The following is a 23,861-nucleotide window of genomic DNA, read 5'->3' as shown; positions in this document are numbered from 1 at the left end:
GGTCCTGGAGTGGCCTAGCCAGTCTCCAGACCTGAACCCAATAGAAAATCTTTGGAGGGAGCTGAAAGTCCGTATTGCCCAGCGACAGCCCCGAAACCTGAAGGATCTGGAGAAGGTCTGTATGGAGGAGTGGGCCAAAATCCCTGCTGCAGTGTGTGTAAACCTGGTCAAGAACTACAGGAAACGTATGATCTCTGTAATTGCAAACAAAGGTTTCTGTACCAAATATTAAGTTCTGCTTTTCTGATGTATCAAATACTTATGTCATGCAATAAAATGCAAATGAATTACTTAAAAATCATACAATGTGATTTTCTGGATTTTTGTTTTAGATTCCGTCTCTCACAGTTGAACTGTACCTATGATAAAAATTACAGACCTCTACATGCTTTGTAAGTAGGAAAACCTGCAAAATCGGCAGTGTATCAAATACTTGTTCTCCCCACTGTATTTGTAATGCTTATAAATAAAATTTAAACTATGTCATTTATTTTCAGATCATTTCTACTTGCGAAGCCTGCCGTCCCAGTCCCCTCTTCTCTCAACCAATCACAGCCTTCCGCCACTGTCTAGGACTGCCCCCGGACATCCTCTGGGGTCCTGCAGCAGAGAAACAGACTCTGGGGGAGGAGGAGGTGGAGGGGGTCTCCAAAAGAGCTCCAAGGAACTGGGGATGGTGGAAAAGAGTGTGTCGAAAGAGAGATCCATCAGCAAAGAGAGACACCAGGAGAGCAAAGAGAGACATCATCATCAACACCATCAACATCAGCGTCATCCGTTCTCTCAACCCCACTCCCTCCCCACTCACATGGGTGAGGAGGACCACAGACACAAAACCCCCAACCTGCCCACAGAATACAAGGACGACCCCGCAAACCAGGGCTCCAAACACAACTGTGCTCAACTTAGCAAACTATCCAACGGAGATTCTGTGTCCAAGGACGGGTCCCTGAACAGCTGTGGGAGTGGAGGGGGTAGCAGACCCCAGGGGAGTGGTAGTGGGGGGACGAGGCGATGCTCCAAGGAAGGGGGGGTGAGCGGGGAGATGAGGATAAGCGAAACTCTCCCCTCCTCCTCGTCAGACTGTCTGCGTCGCGCAGCCATGATGGGACCCCACAACCCCCATGCCATGGCTTCCTACTCCATGCCCCCGCCCCCTCCTCCACCCCTACACATGGGCCCTGCTGTGGGAGGGGGCTGGCTGCACCACCCTCATCACCCCCATCACCCTCACCCTGAGTTCTACTGCCCCCCTGCCCCCGCCCCACTCACCCTCACCCATCCTAAAGACGGAGTATCTGGGAGGGAGGTAAAAGTCTCTGGCCCAACGTACATCCCCTCAGTCGGGCCTTTAGGGGACATGGGGTCCCCTGACTGCCATGGTGCTGGAGGAGGAGGAGGAGGAGGAGGAGGTGATAAGGGTGGAAAAGGGGCAGAGAACAGCGGAGGAGGAGGAGGATCTAGTGAAAGTCTTCCTTCTCTACATCCTCATCCTGATCGTCCTCAGTCTAGTAGCTGCCAGAGGAAGCCGCCGTCCCAGACGCAGCAGCCACAGCCACAGCAGCAGCTGGGCTACTGCAAGGCAGACAAGCCCCCGGACTGGAACCAGAACCACAACTACAACCAACACCACAGCCAGAACACCCAGCCCAACTCCCAGCCTCAGCCACATAACCCTAACCGCCAGTCTGGGCCTCGCTCTTGCAGCCTAGAGGCTTCTTCCTCCAGGGGAGACCTGGAGGTCCTAGAGGTCTACCGGGCCTCCCTGCCTCTGGAAGCCCAGAGTGCTCACCCCAGGCCTGGGCACCAAGCCACCAAGACTGGGCCCTACGCCAGCACCCCGCCCTTCCGGGACTGTTCACACTCAGGTCCTCCTGATGGAAGGGGGGGGTTGGGGGGGAGTGGAGGTGCCCAGAGAGAGGGACAGAAGGTTGCTAGGATACTGCACCAGCGGCACAGTAGTCATGGAAGCGGGTCGGGTTCTGATGGATCAGGGACTGAGAGGGGGAGAGAGGGGGGGAAGCAGAATCAGAAGAGTGAGGGTGTTGTCATGGGGTACAGGGGTCAAACTCCCCCCACGCTGCACCCCTGGGGGATACCGAGTAGTCCCCAAGAAGATGAGAGGAGGATCTCCCCATACACAGAGTCCTACCCAGATAACAAGACTCAAAACCACCACGATCAACAGCACTGTAAGACAGCACCTCACCCCTCCTCCCACTCCTCCCCCCACCCAGAAGGAGAGAGCAGCGCCATGAAGAACCTGATGAACTACAGTTCCCAGCAGCCTTTGCTGCTCTCCCAGAGGAGTCTCTTCGGGGGGCTGGGCTGCCTGAAGCCGGGGGGCGAGAAGGGGGGTAGATCCAGCACCCCTCAGGAGCCCCCCAAACAGCCCCTACCACCCAGGAGAGGGTCCACCAGCGAGGGGGAGAGGATGGACGGAGGGGGGAGAGGTAGAAGGGAGGCGGGGGAGACACACGGGGAGGGGGAGGTACGACAGCCCCCTGTGGGTATAGCTGTGGCGGTCGCCCGGCAGAGAGAGCCCCCCCAACACCCATCAGACACCTCCCCAGGACACAGCCGACAGGGCAGGGTGCTGCCCAGTGTCAAAGGTGAGAGCTGGATCTATGTATCTGTATGTCTCTGTATTTATATTAACTTCACTATCTAAACGTTTTTTTAATGGTTTTGCAACTTTTTCTACAGCTGCATTGTGTTAGAAGTCTGGCATTACTTATGGATTATGAATTATGAATTTTGACATTGCTAGGTTAGCTTTGTTTTAAGGTTGCCATATCTGCTTTCTAAACCCTCTCTTTGTATGTTGCCAGGTGTGTCTCGGTCTGTGTACCCGCTGGGCCGGGAGGCAGAAGAGAGGAAGAGGATGACTGAGGAGCAGCTCAGCCTTCATCACCTCGACCGAGACAGAGAACTCCTCATCAGGGAAAGCCAGGAGAGAGTGGAGTTTGCCAGGATCCACCCATCCAGCAGTTGCCATGGTGACCTGACCTCTCACCTTCTGGTGCCTGGCGGGGCCAGCCAATTAGGTGGAGACCCTTCTGCTCACTCCCACCACCATTGGATGCAGCGGACTGGAAGTCCCTCCCTCTGGATGGGCCATTCATATGGTGAGCTGAGCATGCAGTTTCCCCACAGTCCATGATAAACGCTCGCAATGTTGTGCAACTGTCTTTACACGTGGATCAGGAAGTGTGGAAATAACATGCAGAAACAAACCCAAAGTTCATGTTCTAATCTTGTGTTTTCTGTCTCTCAGGTCTGAGCCATGCAGCGCTGCACCAGAGTATGGGCCCAGGGTTCGGCCCTGGCCTGCCTCTGTCCCAGGACCCCTCTGGCTCCCTGGTGGTCCTGCCCTCTGAGCCTGCACACCACCACCTGGGTATGACACACAAACACACATGCAGGCCCTGTACACACACACACACACACACACTCAGCCAGTTAGCCAGCGCTGAAGATGAACCTCCATTAGAATGGTTTGCATAATTATCAGATTACCCATTATCAGAGCCATGAAAAACAGAGACTTAGTCAACCATTTTACTAGGATTAGCTAATGATACTAAAACACAGGGAGAGAGATGGCACTTCTTCTCATGGTTCAGCTACAGACAGAGAGATGCAGTGTATGAGTGTGTGTTCCTATGTGGTGGAATTTTGCGGTGTGTGTGAGGTATGGCCTAGTCAGATGATAGTGGCGTGTGTGTGTGTTGCTGCTCCTTTGCAAACAGGCTGTGAAATGTAATTATCTGCCTGCTCTCTTGCCTCGCTCCTTGGGAGTTCATACAGAGAGGGGAAGTGCATCCACTGAACCCTTCCCCAGGGAAACTTAAGCCCACTCAGGTTAATCTCACAGAACAAAGGCTCCCAGCAATGGCAGTGGCAGCCACGGAGGGATGTGTGTGTGCGTCTGATGGGATGTATGGGAATGTGTGTCTTGCCATGCACATAAAGACACGAGAGAGAGAGAGAGAGATGTCTGAGGCTCAAGGCTGAGGCCACACTGACAGAAACAACACAGTTAGATCCTCTCTCAATTCAATTTCAATTTAAAGGGCTTTATTGGTATGTGAAACATATGTTTACATTTCCAAAGCAAGTGAAATAGTTAACAAACCAAAGTGAAATAAACAATAAAAAAACAGTACACATTGCACTCACAAAAGTTCCAAAAGAATAAAGACATTTCAAATGTAATATTATGTGCAAATACAGTGCATTTGGAAAGTATTCAAACCCCTTCCCTTTTCCACCCTTTGTTACGTTACAGCCCCACACTAAAATGGAGCAAATACATCCCTTTCCTCATCAATATACACACAACAACCCACAATGACAAAGTGAAAACAGGCCTCCAGAAATTGCTGCAAACTCTCTCTCTCTCTCTCTCTCTCTCTCTCTCTCTCTCTCTATCTCTCTCTCTCTCTCTCGCTCTCTCTCTCTTGCTCTCTCTAGATGTGATGGAGCAGTCAGCTCTGTGGCCCTCGGTCTATGGAGCCCGAGGCCTGTCACCCCACATGCAGCATCACTCTGTTTACTCCCGTTCTCCGTTCCTACGACAACAGGAGCTCTATGCCCTGCAGCACCACCACCATCAACAACAACACAGGGCCATGGAGCACATGCACCGACAACACACACTCTCACAGGTAAACACACACACACTCTCACAGGTAAACACACACACACTCTCACAGGTAAAAAACACACACACACACACTCTCACAGGTAAACACACACACACACTCTCACAGGTAAACACACACACACACTCTCACAGGTAAAACACACACACACTCTCACAGGTAAAAACACACACTCTCACAGGTATCCACAGGTAAACACAGACACACTCTCACAGGTAAACACACACACACACACACACACACAGGTAAACACACACACTATCCACAGGTAAACACAGACACACTCTCATAGGTAAACACACTCTCACAGGTAAACACACACAAACACACACACATATACACTCTCACAGGTAAACACACACACACACTACTCAAGGGTAACACTCACACACTACCCACAAATAAACACACACACACACACACACACACACTACTCAAAGGCAACACATACACTCTCAACACTTGTGTGCAACCTTTAATGGAGAGAATACTCTTAAACCCAGTTACTTTTGCTCCCAGTAACAGTAACCCAAATGATCTTTCTACACTGCAGGTTCCCTCTTGACCATGACCAACAGTCATGATGTTGTGAAACTGTCTGCACACGTGGATCAGGAAGTTAGGAAATAACATGCTGAAACAAACCCAGAGTTCATGCTTTCACCATCTTCAGCATATTCAGTAGCATATTCAACCACAAGAGCCAGGGACGTTTCAAAATAGAGAAAGGGAAAAAACAGGTCTTTAGTTTTTAAAGAGAAAGTTTGTCAAGAGACAAAGGATCCTAGCAGATTGCCAATGACCTTTGGCTGTCTGTAAAGGTCTGTACTAGCTTGTGGTGTTTGCCCAAGAACCCCCACTGTGTTCCTAACATGATGGTAAGGGTTTTTAAGGAATACGTGGCTCTTCTCATGGGCTCAAAACAGATCTAACTTCTTTCCCCTCTGTCTCTCCCCCCTCTTTTCTCTCTCCCACATCTCCTTTCGTCCATCCCTCTACATTTCTTTCTCTACTCCCCTCTACCTCCCTTTAGAGGAAGGCAGAGGAAACCACTATCACCATTGATGACCGTCCTCTCCATGAGACCTCGAGAACCTCTCGTGCTGCTAAGCTCTTCTCCCACACCCCTCCCTCCAAGACTACCCCTCCCTCACAGGGGGTGTGTCCTAGCAGTCACCAATCACCCTGCTGCCACTCCCCTTCCAGGAGACCACACCCCCAGAACCTTCTAAACCCCGCCCCCAGCCCTGCGGCTGCAGCCCCGAGATCCCCAGCTCTAAGCCCCGCGCCCTCACACCTGTCAAAAGTAGTGGAGAGAGGGGAAAGAGGAGAGGGGCAGCCGCCTCAGGATTACCCACAATCCTTAGAGCCAGGTGAGTTTGGATGGATGGACTGATGTCTGAGCTGTATGTTTCCTGGCACACTCTGACCCTGTCAGACACAAGTAGCCCACGCACTCTGACCCTGTCACCCACAAGTAGCCCATGCACTCTGACCCTGTCAAACACAAGTAGCCCATGTACTCCTGACCCTGTCACACACAAGTAGCCCACGCACTCCGACCCTGTCACACACAAGTAGCCCACGCACTCTGACCCTGTCACACACTCTCTCCCAGCTTTCTCAGTTTCTTCATTTTACTCACAAATATGCACCACAGGCACTCCCTCTTGAGCTTTAGTCTCTGGCTCTCTCTCTTGTGCTGTGTCTTTATGTCTGATATAGTATTCATCAACACCCCCTAAAATACAGACACAAGAGGATAGACAGAGTTGGTCTTCTCCCTGATTCCCTCTGCTCTGTGGAGGAGAGACAAACACTGGAACATTTCATCTGTTCCCAAGGTTATGGTCTGTACCAGCCTCCATTTACTACTGAGATAAAAGAGGAGGGAGAGAAGGAGAGAGAGTGAGAGAGAGGGAAGGAGGAGGGAGAGCCAAAATGTGTGTGAGAGAGAAAGCAAGAGAGGGAGAGGAGTAGCGGGAGAGATAAACATTTATAGAGAATGTGTGACAGAAGGATATGGAAAGAAAGGTGGAGACCAGATAGCAGTAGAGGTGTTGAGAGAGGAAACCCCTACACCCCAGGAGAGAGAGGATGAAGCTGTAGGAAAGATAAGAAACCCCTACACCCCAGGAGAGAGAGGATGAAGCTGTAGGAAAGATAAGAAACCCCTACACCCCAGGAGAGAGAGGATGAAGCTGTAGGAAAGATAAGAAACCCCTACACCCCAGGAGAGATAGGATGAAGCTGTAGGAAAGATAAGAAACCCCTACACCCCAGGAGAGAGAGAGGATGAAGCTGTAGGAAAGATAAGAAACCCCTACACCCCAGGAGAGAGAGGATGAAGCTGTAGGAAAGATAGGAAACCCCTACACCCCAGGAGAGATAGGATGAAGCTGTAGGAAAGATAAGAAACCCCTACACCATAGGAGAGAGAAGATGAAGCTGTAGGAAAGATAAGAAACACACACACACACACACATATATAGCCTAGATGCACAAACTGCTGGAATTCCCTATCTCCTGCTGCCTGTACACTTACTGTAGCCATGTCCCCAACTATTCTAGCTCTCTGTTGCCTTACTGATTGATTGATTATTAGTCTTGACCTAAGGCATTTATATTCTTTCTCTGTCTCAGATCTTCCACCAGGTTACACCTATCCAGAAATCGGCATGCGTTACAAGGCTGATCCTTCCCTAGAGGAGGCTCGATTTGCTGAACATGCTGATCTAGAGGTGGAGCCAACTGAACCCTGCCCTAAGCTCTGCCCACACACCACAAGGATTGTGGAGAATGAGGATGCGGGAAAAGAGAAGGAGAACGGCTGCACAGTTGTAGAATCTAGTGGAGTTGTAGAAAGGGAACAAGAAGGAGCAGAGGTGGATGGGCAATCAGTATCTGAGCCCCCACTATTTGGAGTGAAGACCCCTGAAATGGTGCCTTGTCCTGCCCAAGTTTCAAACTCATCCCCATCCCCAGCCACAGTTCCAGCTCCAGCCCCAATCTCTGCATCTGAGGATGCCCAGAAAGGAGAGGTCTTTGTGGGCTGCCTGGCTCAGCCAGCTGGCTTAAAATACTCACAACCAGCAGAGGAGAAGAAAGAGGAGGAGAAGGAGGAAAGTTCAGTAGAGTTGAAAAATAACCACATACCAGATTGTAATGAGGAGGAGAAGGATGTAGAGGAGAAGAAGGAGAGAGAGAAGAGCAAGGAGGAGGAGCTAGAGAAGGAGGAGAGAGAGAAGAGTAAGGAGGAGGAGGTAGTGGAGAATGAGGAGAGAGAGAAGAGTAAGGAGGAGGGGGTAGTGGAGAAGGAGGAGAGAGAGAAGTGTAAGGAGGAGCAGAACGTAGAGGAGAAGGAGGAGAGAGAGAAGGGTAAGAAGGAGAAGGAGAAGGAAGGGGGTAGGAGGAGTCAGAGTGAAGCCTCTGTGGAGTTACTAAGCAGCCCCCAGAATTCTCCAACCCCAAACTCAACCTCAGCCCCAGCCCCAAACCCAGCCCCAACCCCAACCCCAGCCCCAGCCCCACCCCCACCCCCATCCCCACCCCAAGCCCCAACCCCAACCCCAGCCTCAGCCCCAGCCCCAACCCCAGCCCCAACCCCATCCCCAGCCCCAAACCCAGCCCCACCCCCACCCCCACCCCGAGCCCAAGCCCCAACCCCAACTCCAACTCCAACACCGTCCTCTACCCTCAGTGATGATCCCTGCATCTGGAGTCTGGAGCTTCTCATCGCTGCGGCGCTGTGTGCCACCCAGGATGAACGCTACCCCGCTATGCTCCCCTCCACTACACCGCTGCCTGCCCCACACCCACTCCCACACCGAGGCATGGAGATACTGGGAGAGTTGGCTGAGCTGGGGATACTGCAGAGGAACAGGGAGAAGGAGAGAGCGACAGGAGGTGAGTGGAGAGAAAATGTGTGAGAGCACACACATTCACACACACCACACACACTGACTGTGTAGCTTCCTTCCTATGTTCTCTGTTCAACTCCAAAGATCAAATGTTTCCCTGGAGGATGAGATGTAGTTGGGGGAGATGGGGTGGATTTGTATGGGAAAGGGGGGATGGATGAGGAGAGGGGGAGAGGGTAAATGGATAGATAGGAGAGAGAAACAATACAATAATGTTAGTGTCCCCCCCCTCCCTCTCTCCCTCCCTCCCTCCCTCAGGCTCTGGAGTGTAGCTTGACTAATTAGAAGCTCTTGTTTAAAACAGTTCTACTTTAAACAATTGATATTTTCCCCTTGTCCCCCTGAGAGAAGATGTTTTTATTTACACTTGTGTGTGCGTGTGTATAAACTGTTAAGTTATCCCTGATGAACCACACTGGCTGTGCTTTTCTCCATTTGTCCTTGTTTCTTCTTATCATTTATAAAAGCCATGTAATGTTCTGTGTAATTCCTTCCTGATGACAGAATTAAGTGCAAATACTTATTAGGTGCGGCACAGCTTTGTGTGTGGCGGGAGGGTGGGAGGAAGGTATCGATCTGTGGCGGCCTTCCTCAGGGTGGCTTAACTAGGCCTGTTGATGTCAGCGGTGATGTTATCAAGTCAGGTGTAACCAGAGCATCTCATTGGCCCAGAGATCTGACAGACCAGACTCCGCTGTCCTCCACCAACCAGGACAGGATACATCCTACCTTCTTTCCTTCCTTCCTGTCTCTCTCTCTGTCTCTCTCTCTCTCTCTCTGTCTCTCTCTCTCTGAGGGTATTGGTTCATTAATTATTTCATTAACTCTCTCTTTATCCCACTTTCTCTCTCACACTCTCTCCATCCCTTATGGTCTGTTCCTTCTCCCAGCCCTCCTCTCGTTTAATATATTATTTGTGCCCTGCCTGGTCTATGGTTTGAGCTTACACACAGCTTTGTAATATTGTAAGTGAATATCCCTTCAGCTCCAGTGGTCCAGCTGTGAGTGGGTCAGTAGTAAAATCAGACACTGCTCCTTATTGGCCAAGCAGACACACCCCTTTCTCTCTCTTTTTCCTCTATCATCCATCTCTCTTCTCTTCTGCTCTGTCGACTGGTCTAAATGTCTATTGCTCACTCGCCTTCCTTCCCTCTGCCTTCTCCTTCTTTCTCTTGCAATGTCCCTCCCCCCCCTCTCTCTTTTCACTTTAAGGACTTTATTGGCATGGGAAGCATATGTTCACATTGCCAAAGCAAATGGAATAGATAATAAACAAAAGTGAAATAAGCAATAAAAAATGTATAGTACACATAACACTCACAACAGTTCCAAAAGAATAAAGACATTTCCAATGTCATATTATGTGCAAATAGTTAAAGTACAAAAGGGAAAATAAATAAACATAAATATGGGTTGAATTTACAGTGGTGTTTGATCCTCTCTCTTTCTCTCTCTCTCTCTCTCTCTCTATGTCTTCCCCCTCCCTATCTTTCTCCTTAGTAGACTGAGTCAGTACCCTTCTTTCCCCTCTTCCCTCCTCTCCTCCCTCCTCTCCTCCCCCTGGAGGGTAAATTGGTTTGTGTCCATGTCGGTAATGAGGAGATGTAGGACAATAACTACATACTTAGCCTTATTGCTTCTCCTCCTTCTCTTCTAACATGTCCTCTCTTCTCCTCCTCCTTCTCCTCTACCTTGTCCTCTCTTCTCCTCCTCCTTCTCCTCTACCTCGTCCTCCCGTCTCCTCTTCTTTCGCCTCTGCCTCGTCATCCCTTCTCCTCCTCCTTATCCTCTGCCTCATCCTCCCTTCTCCTCCTCTGCCTCATCCTCCTCTGCCTCATCTTCCCTTCTCCTCCTCCTCTACCTTGTCCTCCCTTCTCCTGCTCTTTCTCCTCTGCCTCGCCCTGCCTTCTCCTCCTCCTCTGCCTCATCTTCCCTTCTCCTCCTCCTTCTCCTCTACCTCGTCCTCCCGTATCCTCCTCTTTCTCCTCTGCATCGTCCTCCCTTCTCCTCCTCTGCCTCATCCTCCTCTGCCTCATCTTCCCTTCGCCTCCTCCTCTACCTTGTCCTCCCTTCTCCTGCTCTTTCTCCTCTGCCTCGCCCTGCCTTCTCCTCCTCCTCTGCCTCATCTTCCCTCCTCCTTCTCCTCTACCTAGTCCTCCCGTATCCTCCTCCTTCTCCTCTACCTCGTCCTCCCTTGTCCTCCTCCTTCTCCTCTGCCTCATCCCCCCCTCTCCTCCTCTGCCTCATCCTCCTCTGCCTCATCTTCCCTTCTCCTCCTCCTCTACCTTGTCCTCCCTTCTCCTGCTCTTTCTCCTCTGCCTCGCCCTGCCTTCTCCTCCTCCTCTGCCTCATCTTCCCTTCTCCTCCTCCTTCTCTTCTACCTCGTCCTCCCGTATCCTCCTCCTTATCCTCTGCCTAATCTTCCCTTCTCCTCAGCTTTCTCCTCTGCCTCATCCCCCCCTCTCCTCCTCTGCCTCATCCTCCTCTGCCTCATCTTCCCTTCTCCTCCTCCTCTACCTTGTCCTCCCTTCTCCTGCTCTTTCTCCTCTGCCTCGCCCTGCCTTCTCCTCCTCCTCTGCCTCATCTTCCCTTCTCCTCCTCCTTCTCTTCTACCTCGTCCTCCCGTATCCTCCTCCTTATCCTCTGCCTAATCTTCCCTTCTCCTCAGCTTTCTCCTCTGCCTCATCTTCCCTTCTTCTCCTCCTTCTCCTTTACCTCATCCTCCCTTCTCCTCTGCTTAATCTTCCCTTCTCCTCCTTCTCCTCTACCTTGTCCTCCCTTCTTCTCCTCTGCCTCATCTTCCCTTGTCCTTCTCCTCCTCCTCCGCCTCGTCCTCCCTTCTCCTCCTCCTTTTCCTCTGCCTCATCTTCCCTTCTCATCCTTCTCCTCTACCTTGTCCTCCCTTCTCCTCCTCCTTCCCCTCTACTTCCTCCTCCCTTCTCCTCTTCCTTCTACTCTACCTTGTCCTCTCTTCTTCTCCTCTGCCTCGTCCTCCCTTCTCGTCCTCTCTTCTTCTCCTCTGCCTCGTCCTCCCTTCTCCTCCTCCTCCTTCTCCTCTACCTCGTCCTCCCCTCTCCTCCTCCTTCTCTACCTCGTCCTCCCCTCTCCTCCTCCTTCTCCTCTACCTCGTCCTCCCCTCTCCTCCTCCTTCTCCTCTACCTCGTCCTCCCCTCTCCTCCTCCTTCCCCTCTACCTCGTCCTCTCCTCCTCCTTCCCCTCTATCTCGTCCTCCCCCTCCTCCTCCTTCCCCCTCGACCTCTTCCTCCCTTCTCCTCCCCCTTCTCCTCTACCTCATCCTCCCTTCTCCTCTACCTAGTCCTCCCCTCTCCTCCTCCTTCTCCTCTACCTAGTCCTCCTCCTCCTTCCCCTCTACCTCGTCCTCCCTTCTCCTCCTCCTTCCCCTCGACCTCTTCCTCCCTTCTCCTCCTCCTTCTCCTCTACCTTGTCCTCTCTTCTCCTCCTCCTTTTACTCTGCCTCATCTTCCCTTCTCCTCCTCTACATTGTCCTCCCTTCTTCTCCTCCTTCTCCTCTGCTTCATCTTCATCTTCCCTTCTCCTCTACCTTGTCCTCCCTTCTTCTCATCTGCCTCATCTTCCCTTCTCATCCTTCTCCTCTACCTCATCCTCCCCTCTCCTCCTCCTTCCCCTCTACCTCGTCCTCCCTTCTCCTCCTCTACCTCGTCTTCCCTTCTCCTCCTCCTCCTCCTCTACCTCGTCCTCCCTTCTCCTCCTCTTTCTCCTCTACCTCGTCCTCCCTTCTCCTCCTCCTTCTCCTCTACCTCGTCCTCCCCTCTCCTCCTCATTCTCCTCTACCTCGTCTTCCCTTCTCCTCCTTCCCATCGACCACTTCCTCCCTTCTCCTTCTCCTCTACCTTGTCCTCTCTTCTCCTCCTCTTTCTCCTCTGCATCGTTGTCCCTTCTCCTTCCTCCTTCTCCTCTGCCCCATCTTCCCTTCTCCTCCTTCTCCTCTACCTCGTCATCCCTTCTCCTCCTCCTTCCCCTATACATCATCCTCCCTTCTCCTCCTCTACCTCGTACTCCCTTCTCCTCCTCCTTCTCCTCTACCTTGTCCTCCCTTCTTCTCCTCTGCCTCGTCCTCCCTTCTCCTCCTCCTTCTCTGCCTCATCTTCCCTTCTCCTCCTCCTTCTCTACCTTGTCCCCCCTTCTCGTCCTCCCTTCTCTTCTGCCTTATCTTCCCTTCTCCTCCTATATCTCCTCCTCCCTCCCTCCCTTCCTTTGTCTTTATCATCCTCTCTCTCCCTCTACTTTTCTCCTGTGCGCAGCAATTTGACTGTCTTTGCAGCTCAGCGAAATGAACCGGTGTGTGTGTGTGTGGTTGTGGGTGTGGGCTGGCTGGTCCCTCATGAATATTCTAGTTGATCTGCAGGCGGTGACAATGACAGAGTTAATGACAGTGATAGATGGAGAGACAGCACTCCTTTAGCACTCTCCCTCCTTTCTCTCCGTCTGTCCACCTCTTTCCCTCTCACTCTGCCGATGTGTGTGTGTGCTCGTGTGTGTGTGTGAATGCTATAACTTAGCTAACATTCACTCTGTTTGCCAATCACTTGTTTAGGCGGCGGCAATAGTAAAAAATAATGTAATTATTTTCTCTCTCTCGCCAGGAGAGGACGTTTTGACCTTTGACCTTAGTAGCCTGGCGACCCTGGCTGCGGCTCGCAGTCTGGAGCTTGGGGAAGGAGCTCCAGGGAGTGGGGAGGGGAAGCACTGTCCCGTCAGGATGACCTTCAACCTGCGACGGAAATGCAGCTGGATGCCTCGCCACGAGCCGGTATGTGTGTATGCCTAAACACACACAGAACTTTCCATACACACACAGAACTGAACACACACACTCAAATGTGCACATACAGACAGTCCTGTAGGTATACACACTTGTTTAGTCATATAATGCACATGTACAGAATATAACTGTACTGTATATACACAGAAACACAGTTTATAACTGTACCATGTATACTGTGTGTGTGTGTATATATATATATATATATGTATATATATATATGTATATATATATATGTATATATATATGTATATATATATATATATATATATATATATATATAACTGTATATACACAGTAAATAATTGTACTGTATATATACACACATACACAGTATATAACAGTAATGTACTGTATTTGTTTTTATTATTTATTTAACTAGGCAAGTCAGTTAAGAACAAATTGTTATTTTCAATGACGGCCTATGAACAGTGGGTTAACTTCCTTGTTCAGCGGCAAAATGACAGATTTGCACCTTGTCAGCTCGGGGATTCGATCTTGCAACCTTTCGGTTACGAGTCCAACGGTCTAACCACTAGGCTACACAGATACACAGTATATAACGATACTGTACATGCATGTTAAAACACAGTACATAACTGTACTATATATTTACACACAGATATAGAGTATACACTGTACTGTATATACATGGATACACAGTATATAACTGCACTGTATATACACACAGATACACAAGCTACATTTTCTATGTACTGTCACACAGTACAGTCCATTTACAATCTACTATATCCTTCACGTCTATCTGTCTGCAGGTGTGTCCGGTGAAGGGTGTCATGGAGACAGTGGATGGGGCGGAGCTAGCGATACGAGTCCAGCTAGCGGAGATCCAGAGACGTTACAAAGAGAAACAGAGAGAACTGACAAAGCTGCAGAGAAAACATGACCGCCAGAAAGCAGAGACCTCTCATAGCCCTGCTCGCAGACGACCCGGTCGCCCCCGGAAACGCAAGTCTACCTCCAGTCCCAGCGCCTCAGACGGCCCCAAGAGACTCAGGCGAGTGTCTCCGCAGGGATTCTCCTATCCATTTATTCACTTATACAAGTTTAAAGTTTGAATGTCACATGCACAAATACAGTGAAATGCCTTTCTTGCAAATTCAAAACCCAACAATGCAATAATCAATAACAATGTATTACTAGAAAAAAACACACGAGAAATAAGAATAGGAAATATGAAATACACCATAAAGTAAGTAACTAAGCATACTATATACAGGAAATATTTGAAAAGTCAGTTCCAATAACATATGTACATGTGCAGGGATACTGGAGTGATGGAAGTAGATATAGGGTGATTAGGCAATAGGATATATGATAAATAGAGTAGCAGCAGCTTGTATGTTAGTAGGTGTGTGGGTGTGTAGAGTCAGTATAAATGTCTGCATATTATGTGTGAGTGAGCAGATGATGGAGTGAGTGACAGTGTGTGTGTGTGTGGGTGTGTGTGTGTTGGAGTGACAGTGTTTGTGAGTATTTAGATCCTTGTGAGTGTGCATAGAGTGCAAATATTGAAATAAAAGGTCAATAGAGATACAAGGTAAACTCGGCCCATGTAGCTATTTCGTTAGCTATTTATCAGTTGTATTGCTTGGAGACAGAAGCTGTTCAAGAGCTGGTTGGTGTCAGACTTGATGCACCGGTAGCTCTTGCCGTGCGGCAGCAGAGAAAATAGTCTATGGCTTGGGTGGTTGGGGTCTTTGACCATTTTCCGGACCTTCTTTTCACACCGCCTGATATAGAGGTCCTGGATGGCAGGGAGCTCAGCCCCAGTGATGTACTGGGCTGTCCTCACAACCCTCTGTAGTGCCATGCGATCCAGGGCGGTGCTGTTGCCATACCAAGCAGTGATGCAGCCAGTCAATATGCTCTCAATTGTACAGCTGTAGAACCTTTTAAGGATTTGAGGGCCCATGACAAACTTTTTCAAGCTCCTCAGAGGGAAGAGGCACTGTCGTACCTTCTTCATGACTGTGTGTGTTTGGACCACTTTAAGTCTTTAGTGATTAGAGGAACATGAAGCTGTTTACATGCTCCACTGTCGCCCTGTTGATGTGGATGGGGACATGCTCGCCCCTACGTTTTCTGTAGTCCACGATTAGCTCCTTTGTCTTGCTGACGTTGAGGGTGAAGTTGTTGCTCCGGCACCACACTGCCAAGTCTCTGACCTCCTTCCTGTAGGCTGATTCATCGTTGCCGATGATCAGGCCTACTGTCGTCAGGTAACTTGATAATGGTGTTGGAGTTGTGTGTGGCCACACAATCGTGGGTGAATAAGGAGTACAGGAGGGGACTAAGCACACACCCCTGTGGGGCTCCTGTGTTAAGGGCCAGTGTGATGAAGGTGATGTTGCCTACCCTCACCACCTCAGGTTGGCTCGTCACAAAGTCCAGGATCCAATTGCAGAGGGAGGTGTTCAGACCCAGAGTCCTAAGCTTGGTGACGAGCTGTAGTCAATCAACAGCATTCTCACATAGTTATTCCTCTTATCTAGGTGGGTGAGTGCAGTGTGGAGAGCAATTGAGATTGCGTCATCTATGGATCTGTTGGGGTGGTATGCAAATTAGAGTGGGTCTAGGGTATCTGGGATGGTGGAGTTAATGTGTGCCATAACCAGCCTCTCAAAGCACTTCCTGATTGCAGAAGTGAGTGCTACAGGGCGGTAATCATTGTGTCATGAAGCCTTGATTGTGGTCATTTTAAAACATGTGGGGATTAAACACTGGGACAAGGAGAGGTTGAAAATGACCGTGAATATGCCTGCCAGCTGTTCTGCGCATGCTCTGAGAACGCACCCTGGACTACCGTCGGGGCCCGCGGCCTTGCAGGTGTTGACCTGATTAAAGACCCTAAAGGTGTGATGGCCCTCACGCCCGGATCAATGTTGTCAAAGCGTGCATAAAATGCATTGAGTTAGTCTGGTAGAGAGGCATCATTGGGCAGATCATGGTTGGATCTTCCTTTGTAATCTGTAGTAGACTGTAGCCCCTCCACATGTGGCGGGTGTTAGAGCCTGTGGAATATGATTTCACCTCATTCCTTTATTGTCCTTTTGCTTGATTGATGACTCTGTGGAGGTCATAGCGGGCCTTCTTGTACTTATTCCTGTCTTCGGCCGTGTAGCATCAGGGTTGTCTGCGATAGCTCTGTGTGTGGTAGTCCTGTCCTTTAGTTTAGCACCAACTTTGGTGTTAATCCAGGGCTTTTGATTGGGGTTAGCAGTGAACCTTCACCGTGGGTACAACGTCGCTGATGCATTTTGTATTGAAGCCAGTGACGGAGATGGTTAGGTCGTCAACGTTATCGGCAAAATCTCGAAACATATTCTAGTCAGCGCTAACATAGCAGTCCCGTAGCTTACCCTCTGATTCTGGTGACCATTTCTCAACGGAGCGAATTTCTGGTACTTTGAGGGAGGGCCTTGTATCCTTGCTTGTGGGTCGAATAGCAGTGGTCTAGGGCTTTATGGCCTTTAGTGTCGTTGGAGATGTGTTGATGAAAGTTGGGCATGAATTAAAATGGCTGGAAACCAGAAAGGCAGCCTCTGGGTGTAGGGTTTCCTTCTGGTTTATAGCCTTGTACAGTTCTTAAGTGCCAGCTTATTATTGTTATTGTCCTGAGGTGGAATGTATACAGCAGTCACGATAAATAACAACTGAAAACTCCCTCGAGAGGTAGAAGGGTCGGCATTTGACCATCAGATATTCCAAGACGGGTGAACAGTGGGTCGACACTTCCACCTTGCTGGAATTAGGACACCAGTTGGAGTTGAGGAAGAGGCAAATACCTCCCCCCCTCGATTTCCCCGACTCCACTGTCCTGTCCGCCCGGTGAATAGAGAATCCATCGAGTTGGATAGCCGTGGTGGGTATCTTGTATGAGCGCCTTGTTTCTGAAAAACGAAGAATATTGCAGTTCTGAGAGTCGCGTTAGTAACAAGTCCGTGATTAGAGATCCTCCATCTTATTCTCGAGTGACTGTACATTAGCCAGTGGAATGGAGGGAAGAGGTGGCCGGTTTTCCCTTCGCCTTAATCTCACTAGGATCCACCCTCTCTTCTCTGTAACGCCGAAAATTGGGTTGGAATTACAGAGGGAGCCCAGGGCAGATGATTTGAAGTAGAAGCCGTAACTGGGGTAAGTAACTGCCGATCTGATGTTCAAAGTTCTTGTCGGTTGTAAGAAATAATAGAGGATACATTACAGGAAATACAGTCAAAATAAAGGACAAAATAATCACAGAAAAGCTGTCTTGGGTCAGAGCTTGTAAAACGACAGCCATCCAGTACGGCTCCATCGTGGTTTTTCCTTATATTTAGGACTCATAGAAATATTGTTGCCTGAGATGAACCCTGTTGAGCTTCTTTATAAGAGGAACTGCTGCCTCTCTCTCTCTCTCTCTCTCTCTTACACACGCACACCATATTTATCACTCCATTGATTATGTCCTGACCCCCTCTCACCTCAGCACATATTAATATGGACAAAGTCCCCATGTAGACTTATCACAGTGATGAATGACTCTACAACCCTCTCTTCTTACACACACACACACACACACACACACACACACACACACACACACACACACACGATTACAAAGCAAATCCCCTAATGCCCTACACAGTGTTAAATTCCAGTGTTAGGTCATCATATTGATGGATGTGTTTTCTGGCTGTGCTCCACCTATGATAGCGTGATAAACTGATTAAACAAGCACAACGTTTATCACGGTTACCACAGTGATTACAACACACTAATGAAAAATGACAACACGCACACACAGACGACACACACACACCACACACATCCCATATTTGTTTAATTACTGGAGCTGGCTGGTATGTGACAGGGTGTATTTTTTAATGAATGAATGAATGAGTGTAGTATCATTAGTGTATTCCTTAATCTTAGAGAGAGACATATAGAGAGAGAGAGAGAGAGAGTTTCTCTAGCAACTGGTCTCTTGGTGGCAGTACTTGTTGGCATCGGTGTTGGAGAGAGGAAAAAGGGGAAGGCTGTTGTTATAGTAATTACATTGACTGTTGATTTTACATCATTCTACATCAACCAACTGCCCTTGTCCCCTCTTCACATACTCTCCTTCCAGTGAGGATATGACTGAGGGCTATTGCTGGGTCTTAGGGACTGACTGGGGGTCAAAGGTTGAAAGGAGAGGTCAGGGGGTGATGGTGACAGACAGGTTAGGGCTGGGTGATGGAGAGTTGGTGTGTGGGATGGGAATGAGGGGTATGGGTAGGCTTGCAAAATTCCGGAAACTTTCAATAAATTCCCTGGATTTCCTGCTTATTCCGTACGGATTCCAGGAATCCTCCAACCCGGGATTTCAGGAAAACCAGGGAATTTATTGATGGATCCCGGAATTTTGTAACCCTAGGTCTGAGTGGTGTGGCAGTTTGTTAGGGGGAGTTTAGGGGGGTTCAGGAAGCTGGCTTCTCTGTAGATCTTGACTTCAGCAGGAAGCTGGCTTCTCTGTAGATCCTGACCTCAGCAGGAAGCTGGCTTCTCTGTCGATCCTGACCTCAGCAGGAAGCTGGCTTCTCTGTCGATCCTGACCTCAGCAGGAAGCTGGCTTCTCTGTCGATCCTGACCTCAGCAGGAAGCTGGCTTCTCTGTAGATCCTGACCTCAGCAGGAAGCTGGCTTCTCTGTAGATCCTGATGTCAGCAGGAAGCTGGCTTCTCCGTAGATCCTGACCTCAGCAGGAAGCAGGCTTCTCTGTCGATCCTGACCTCAGCAGGAAGCTGGCTTCTCTGTAGATCCTGATGTCAGCAGGAAGCTGGCTTCTCTGTAGATCCTGACCTCAGCAGGAAGCTGGCTTCTCTGTAGATTCTGACTTCAGCATTTCAGTGTTGCCTTTCTTTTTGTCTGACTGCCTGAGATGACAACTCAACCAGGTGGTATTTCTCTCAGGTTTCACATTACACATCCTATCTTCCCCTCCTCTTTTCATGCTCCTCCTTTCCTCCATTCAATCCCTGCTTAATCCTCTCCTCTCCCTTCTCCCTTTACTCTGCTCCTTCCTCAACTCTATCTATTTCCCTCCTTTCTCCCCCCTCCCTGCCTCCCTCCCCCTCCCTGCATCCATCCATCCCTGCCTCCTTTCTTTCTTCCTCCCTCCCTCCCTCCGTCATTTAATCCTCCCTCCCTTCCTTCTCCCTCCCTCCTCCTTCCCACCTCCTTCCCTCTCTTTTCCTTGAAGGGAGACACTGAGCTCTGAGGGAATATAGGATTCACCTGCCTCAGACACCAGCTGCTCATAGCAGAGTGTGTGTGTGTGTGTGCTTATTTGAGATCGAAAGATAGAAAGAGAAAAAGGGTAGTGGAGCAGTGGTGTTCAATAGAGGTGTTCATCTATCCAGCCCTGGAGCAGGGAGTGGTGGTGTTCATCTATCCAGCCCTGGAGCAGGGAGTGGTGGTGTTCAATAGAGGTGTTCATCTATCCAGCCCTGGAGCAGGGAGTGGTGGTGTTCATCTATCCAGCCCTGGAGCAGGGAGTGGTGGTGTTCATCTATCCAGCCCTGGAGCAGGGAGTGGTGGTGTTCATCTATCCAGCCCTGGAGCAGGGAGTGGTGGTGTTCATCTATCCAGCCCTGGAGCAGGGAGTGGTGGTGTTCATCTATCCAGCCCTGGAGCAGGGAGTGGTGGTGTTCATATATCCAGCCCTGGAGCAGGGAGTGGTGGTGTTCAATAGAGGTGTTCATCTATCCAGCCCTGGAGCAGGGAGTGGTGGTGTTCATATATCCAGCCCTGGAGCAGGGAGTGGTGGTGTTCAATAGAGGTGTTCATATATCCAGCCCTGGAGCAGGGAGTGGTGGTGTTCAATAGAGGTGTTCATATATCCAGCCCTGGAGCAGGGAGTGGTGGTGTTCAATAGAGGTGTTCATCTATCCAGCCCTGGAGCAGGGAGTGGTGGTGTTCAATAGAGGTGTTCATCTATCCAGCCCTGGAGCAGGAGTGGTGGTGTTCAATAGAGGTGTTCATCTATCCAGCCCTGGAGCAGGAGTGGTGGTGTTCAATAGAGGTGTTCATCTATCCAGCCCTGGAGCAGGAGTGGTGGTGTTATATAGAGGTGTTCATCTATCCAGCCCTGGAGCAGGGAGTGGTGGTGTTCAATAGAGGTGTTCATCTATCCAGCCCTGGAGCAGGGAGTGGTGGTGTTCAATAGAGGTGTTCATCTATCCAGCCCTGGAGCAGGGAGTGGTGGTGTTCAATGGTGGTGTTCATCTATCCAGCCCTGGAGCAGGGAGTGGTGGTGTTCAATGGTGGTGTTCATCTATCCAGCCCTGGAGCAGGGAGTGGTGGTGTTCAATAGAGGTGTTCATCTATCCAGCCCTGGAGCAGGGAGTGGTGGTGTTCAATGGAGGTGTTCATATATCCAGCCCTGGAGCAGGGAGTGGTGGTGTTCAATGGAGGTGTTCATCTATCCAGCCCTGGAGCAGGGAGTGGTGGTGTTCAATAGAGGTGTTCATCTATCCAGCCCTGGAGCAGGGAGTGGTGGTGTTCAATAGAGGGGTTCATATATCCAGCCCTGGAGCAGGGAGTGGTGGTGTTCATATATCCAGCCCTGGAGCAGGGAGTGGTGGTGGTCATATATCCAGCCCTGGAGCAGGGAGTGGTGGTGTTCAATAGAGGTGTTCATCTATCCAGCCCTGGAGCAGGAGTGGTGGTGTTCATATATCCAGCCCTGGAGCAGGGAGTGGTGGTGTTCATATATCCAGCCCTGGAGCAGGGAGTGGTGGTGTTCAATGGAGGTGTTCATCTATCCAGCCCTGGAGCAGGGAGTGGTGGTGTTCAATAGAGGTGTTCATATATCCAGCCCTGGAGCAGGGAGTGGTGGTGTTCAATAGAGGTGTTCATATATCCAGCCCTGGAGCAGGGAGTGGTGGTGTTCAATAGAGGTGTTCATCTATCCAGCCCTGGAGCAGGGAGTGGTGGTGTTCAATAGAGGTGTTCATCTATCCAGCCCTGGAGCAGGGAGTGGTGGTGTTCAATAGAGGTGTTCATCTATCCAGCCCTGGAGCAGGGAGTGGTGGTGTTCAATAGAGGTGTTCATCTATCCAGCCCTGGAGCAGGGAGTGGTGGTGTTCAATAGAGGTGTTCATCTATCCAGCCCTGGAGCAGGGAGTGGTGGTGTTCATCTATCCAGCCCTGGAGCAGGAGTGGTGGTGTTCAATAGAGGTGTTCATCTATCCAGCCCTGGAGCAGGAGTGGTGGTGTTATATAGAGGTGTTCATCTATCCAGCCCTGGAGCATGGAGTGGTGGTGTTCAATAGAGGTGTTCATCTATCCAGCCCTGGAGCAGGGAGTGGTGGTGTTCAATAGAGGTGTTCATCTATCCAGCCCTGGAGCAGGGAGTGGTGGTGTTCAATGGTGGTGTTCATCTATCCAGCCCTGGAGCAGGGAGTGGTGGTGTTCAATGGTGGTGTTCATCTATCCAGCCCTGGAGCAGGGAGTGGTGGTGTTCAATAGAGGTGTTCATCTATCCAGCCCTGGAGCAGGGAGTGGTGGTGTTCAATGGAGGTGTTCATATATCCAGCCCTGGAGCAGGGAGTGGTGGTGTTCAATAGAGGTGTTCATCTATCCAGCCCTGGAGCAGGGAGTGGTGGTGTTCAATAGAGGTGTTCATATATCCAGCCCTGGAGCAGGGAGTGGTGGTGTTCAATAGAGGTGTTCATCTATCCAGCCCTGGAGCAGGAGTGGTGGTGTTATATAGAGGTGTTCATATATCCAGCCCTGGAGCAGGGAGTGGTGGTGTTCAATAGAGGTGTTCATATATCCAGCCCTGGAGCTTAGGTCAACGGACAGACTCCCCCTGAGACTGCCGTGTCTCTTTCTCTCTCCCTCCATCTCTCACCTTCCTGCCACCCTTCTCTCTCTCTGTTTTTCAGCCATTTTTCCCTTTTTCTTGTGGTTATTCATCAGGGTCTCATAGTCACACTCCTCTTGGATATTTCAGAGTTTACCGACAGAATGCTTTCTCTTCCAAACACAGCGTCCGCACTGGAAAGGAACCCCCCCCTCTCTCTACTCATCAAAGGCTAGACAGAGAGAAGGAGGAAAAGGGAGAAAGTAAAAGAGCTCTTGTGAGAGGTATAGAGGGCAGAAAGACCAGATGACCTGTTACCGTTTCTTTGATCTCCTTTGTTTTTTTGTTTGTTTGTTTCTAAAATCCAACTCTCTCTTCTTTGTGTTTTTCAGGGCAGAGGATTATGAAGCAGATGGGAGCGGAGAGAAGCGAATGAAGACGATGACTAATCATGGCTTCCTCACGAGGAGGAGAGGTCGTCCCAGCCTGAGCTCCCGACTAGCACGGAGGGTGACCCAGCTGAAGCAGAAGGTTGTGGCCCAGAGAGGTGCACCATCAGGGGGCATGCACCGCCGCAGACGGGACCCCAGACCCGGAGCCCACGAAAACTGCAGAGAGAGTGGCACAGGTAAAACAAACACACGTAAACCTTGTACCACATACACTCCCTGACACTAACACAACCATCTCTTCATGTTCACCCAGCAGCCGATACATCCAGTAACCAGCAGGACTGGGTGCCCAATCAGGGGGTGAGGAGAAGGAGAGGTCGACCAAGGGTCAAACTGGGCGGACCTTCGACCAGAGTCCTCCGCAGAGGAGGTGTGGCCTCTGTGAAGCAGGAAGTGAACGAGGGGAAGAGCAACAGCGAGTGCTCAGGCCAGGGTAAGTTACGTCTCAGTGAGATGTCTCCCGGCTGTGTGTGTGTGTGTGCTTTTAGAGAGTGAGATGTCTTCCATCACAGTGGCCTCCTCTCACTTCCCGGCTCGTCTGTCACACCATTAAAACCATTAATGGCTGCCCACTGGCATGCTGCCCCACAAAACCACACTGTAACGTGACCCCCAATATCGCCTCTTTTAGAATGTCACACCCCTGTCGCCCCTCCTGCACCCCCTCAAACCAACCAGTAGAGACGCAATGTCCCCCCTTCCCCAATAATCTCAAATTGATGTGGCCCTATTGTGTACGTCCTGTGTGTGCGTGTGTGTGAGAGAGTGTTGACGAGAACGTTGTGTAAATGTCAAGTGTGTCAGCGACGTCTCGACACCCGACACGACCCCTTTAGTCAGCCACACAGCTGCCAATAAAGATCTGATCTGTGAGTGTGTATGAGTGTGTGCGTGTGTGTGCTTGCATGCGTGTGTGCGTAATTGAGTGTGTGTGCATGCATTTGTGTCTGTGTGTGTGTACTGATGTTTGTCTGTCCATGAGAAAGACCGGACCATTGGGTTTCCTTGACCGCAGTTATTGAAAAGGCCACAGATTTCTTGGTGGCCAACTGACCATAGTAGTGTGTTCTACAGTATATACAAACAGTGTGTGTGTATATATATATACATACATACATACAGTGGGGAGAACAAGTATTTGATACACTGCCGATTTTGCAGGTTTTCC

General features: G+C 50.1%; 1 protein-coding gene across 1 annotated transcript in view; it reads left to right on the top strand.

The window, feature by feature from the left end:
* The window catches only part of LOC112261302 (BAH and coiled-coil domain-containing protein 1), a 97,602-nt gene that overhangs the window by 52,906 nt on the left and 20,835 nt on the right, over positions 1 to 23,861 (top strand). The window contains exons 5-15 of the mRNA XM_042307090.1: positions 498 to 2,612; positions 2,832 to 3,128; positions 3,278 to 3,400; positions 4,477 to 4,670; positions 5,701 to 6,040; positions 7,311 to 7,951; positions 8,282 to 8,573; positions 13,213 to 13,379; positions 14,168 to 14,409; positions 22,634 to 22,869; positions 22,947 to 23,126. Of these exons, the coding sequence (XP_042163024.1) occupies positions 498 to 2,612; positions 2,832 to 3,128; positions 3,278 to 3,400; positions 4,477 to 4,670; positions 5,701 to 6,040; positions 7,311 to 7,951; positions 8,282 to 8,573; positions 13,213 to 13,379; positions 14,168 to 14,409; positions 22,634 to 22,869; positions 22,947 to 23,126 (4,827 nt within the window). The remainder of the gene's footprint in view (positions 1 to 497; positions 2,613 to 2,831; positions 3,129 to 3,277; positions 3,401 to 4,476; positions 4,671 to 5,700; positions 6,041 to 7,310; positions 7,952 to 8,281; positions 8,574 to 13,212; positions 13,380 to 14,167; positions 14,410 to 22,633; positions 22,870 to 22,946; positions 23,127 to 23,861) is intronic.

Source organism: Oncorhynchus tshawytscha, linkage group LG27 (assembly GCF_018296145.1).
Source record: "Oncorhynchus tshawytscha isolate Ot180627B linkage group LG27, Otsh_v2.0, whole genome shotgun sequence".
NCBI classification, from domain to species: domain Eukaryota; kingdom Metazoa; phylum Chordata; class Actinopteri; order Salmoniformes; family Salmonidae; genus Oncorhynchus; species Oncorhynchus tshawytscha.
Note: the sequence above shows the minus strand (reverse complement) of the source record. Positions and strands in the feature narration are given on the sequence as shown.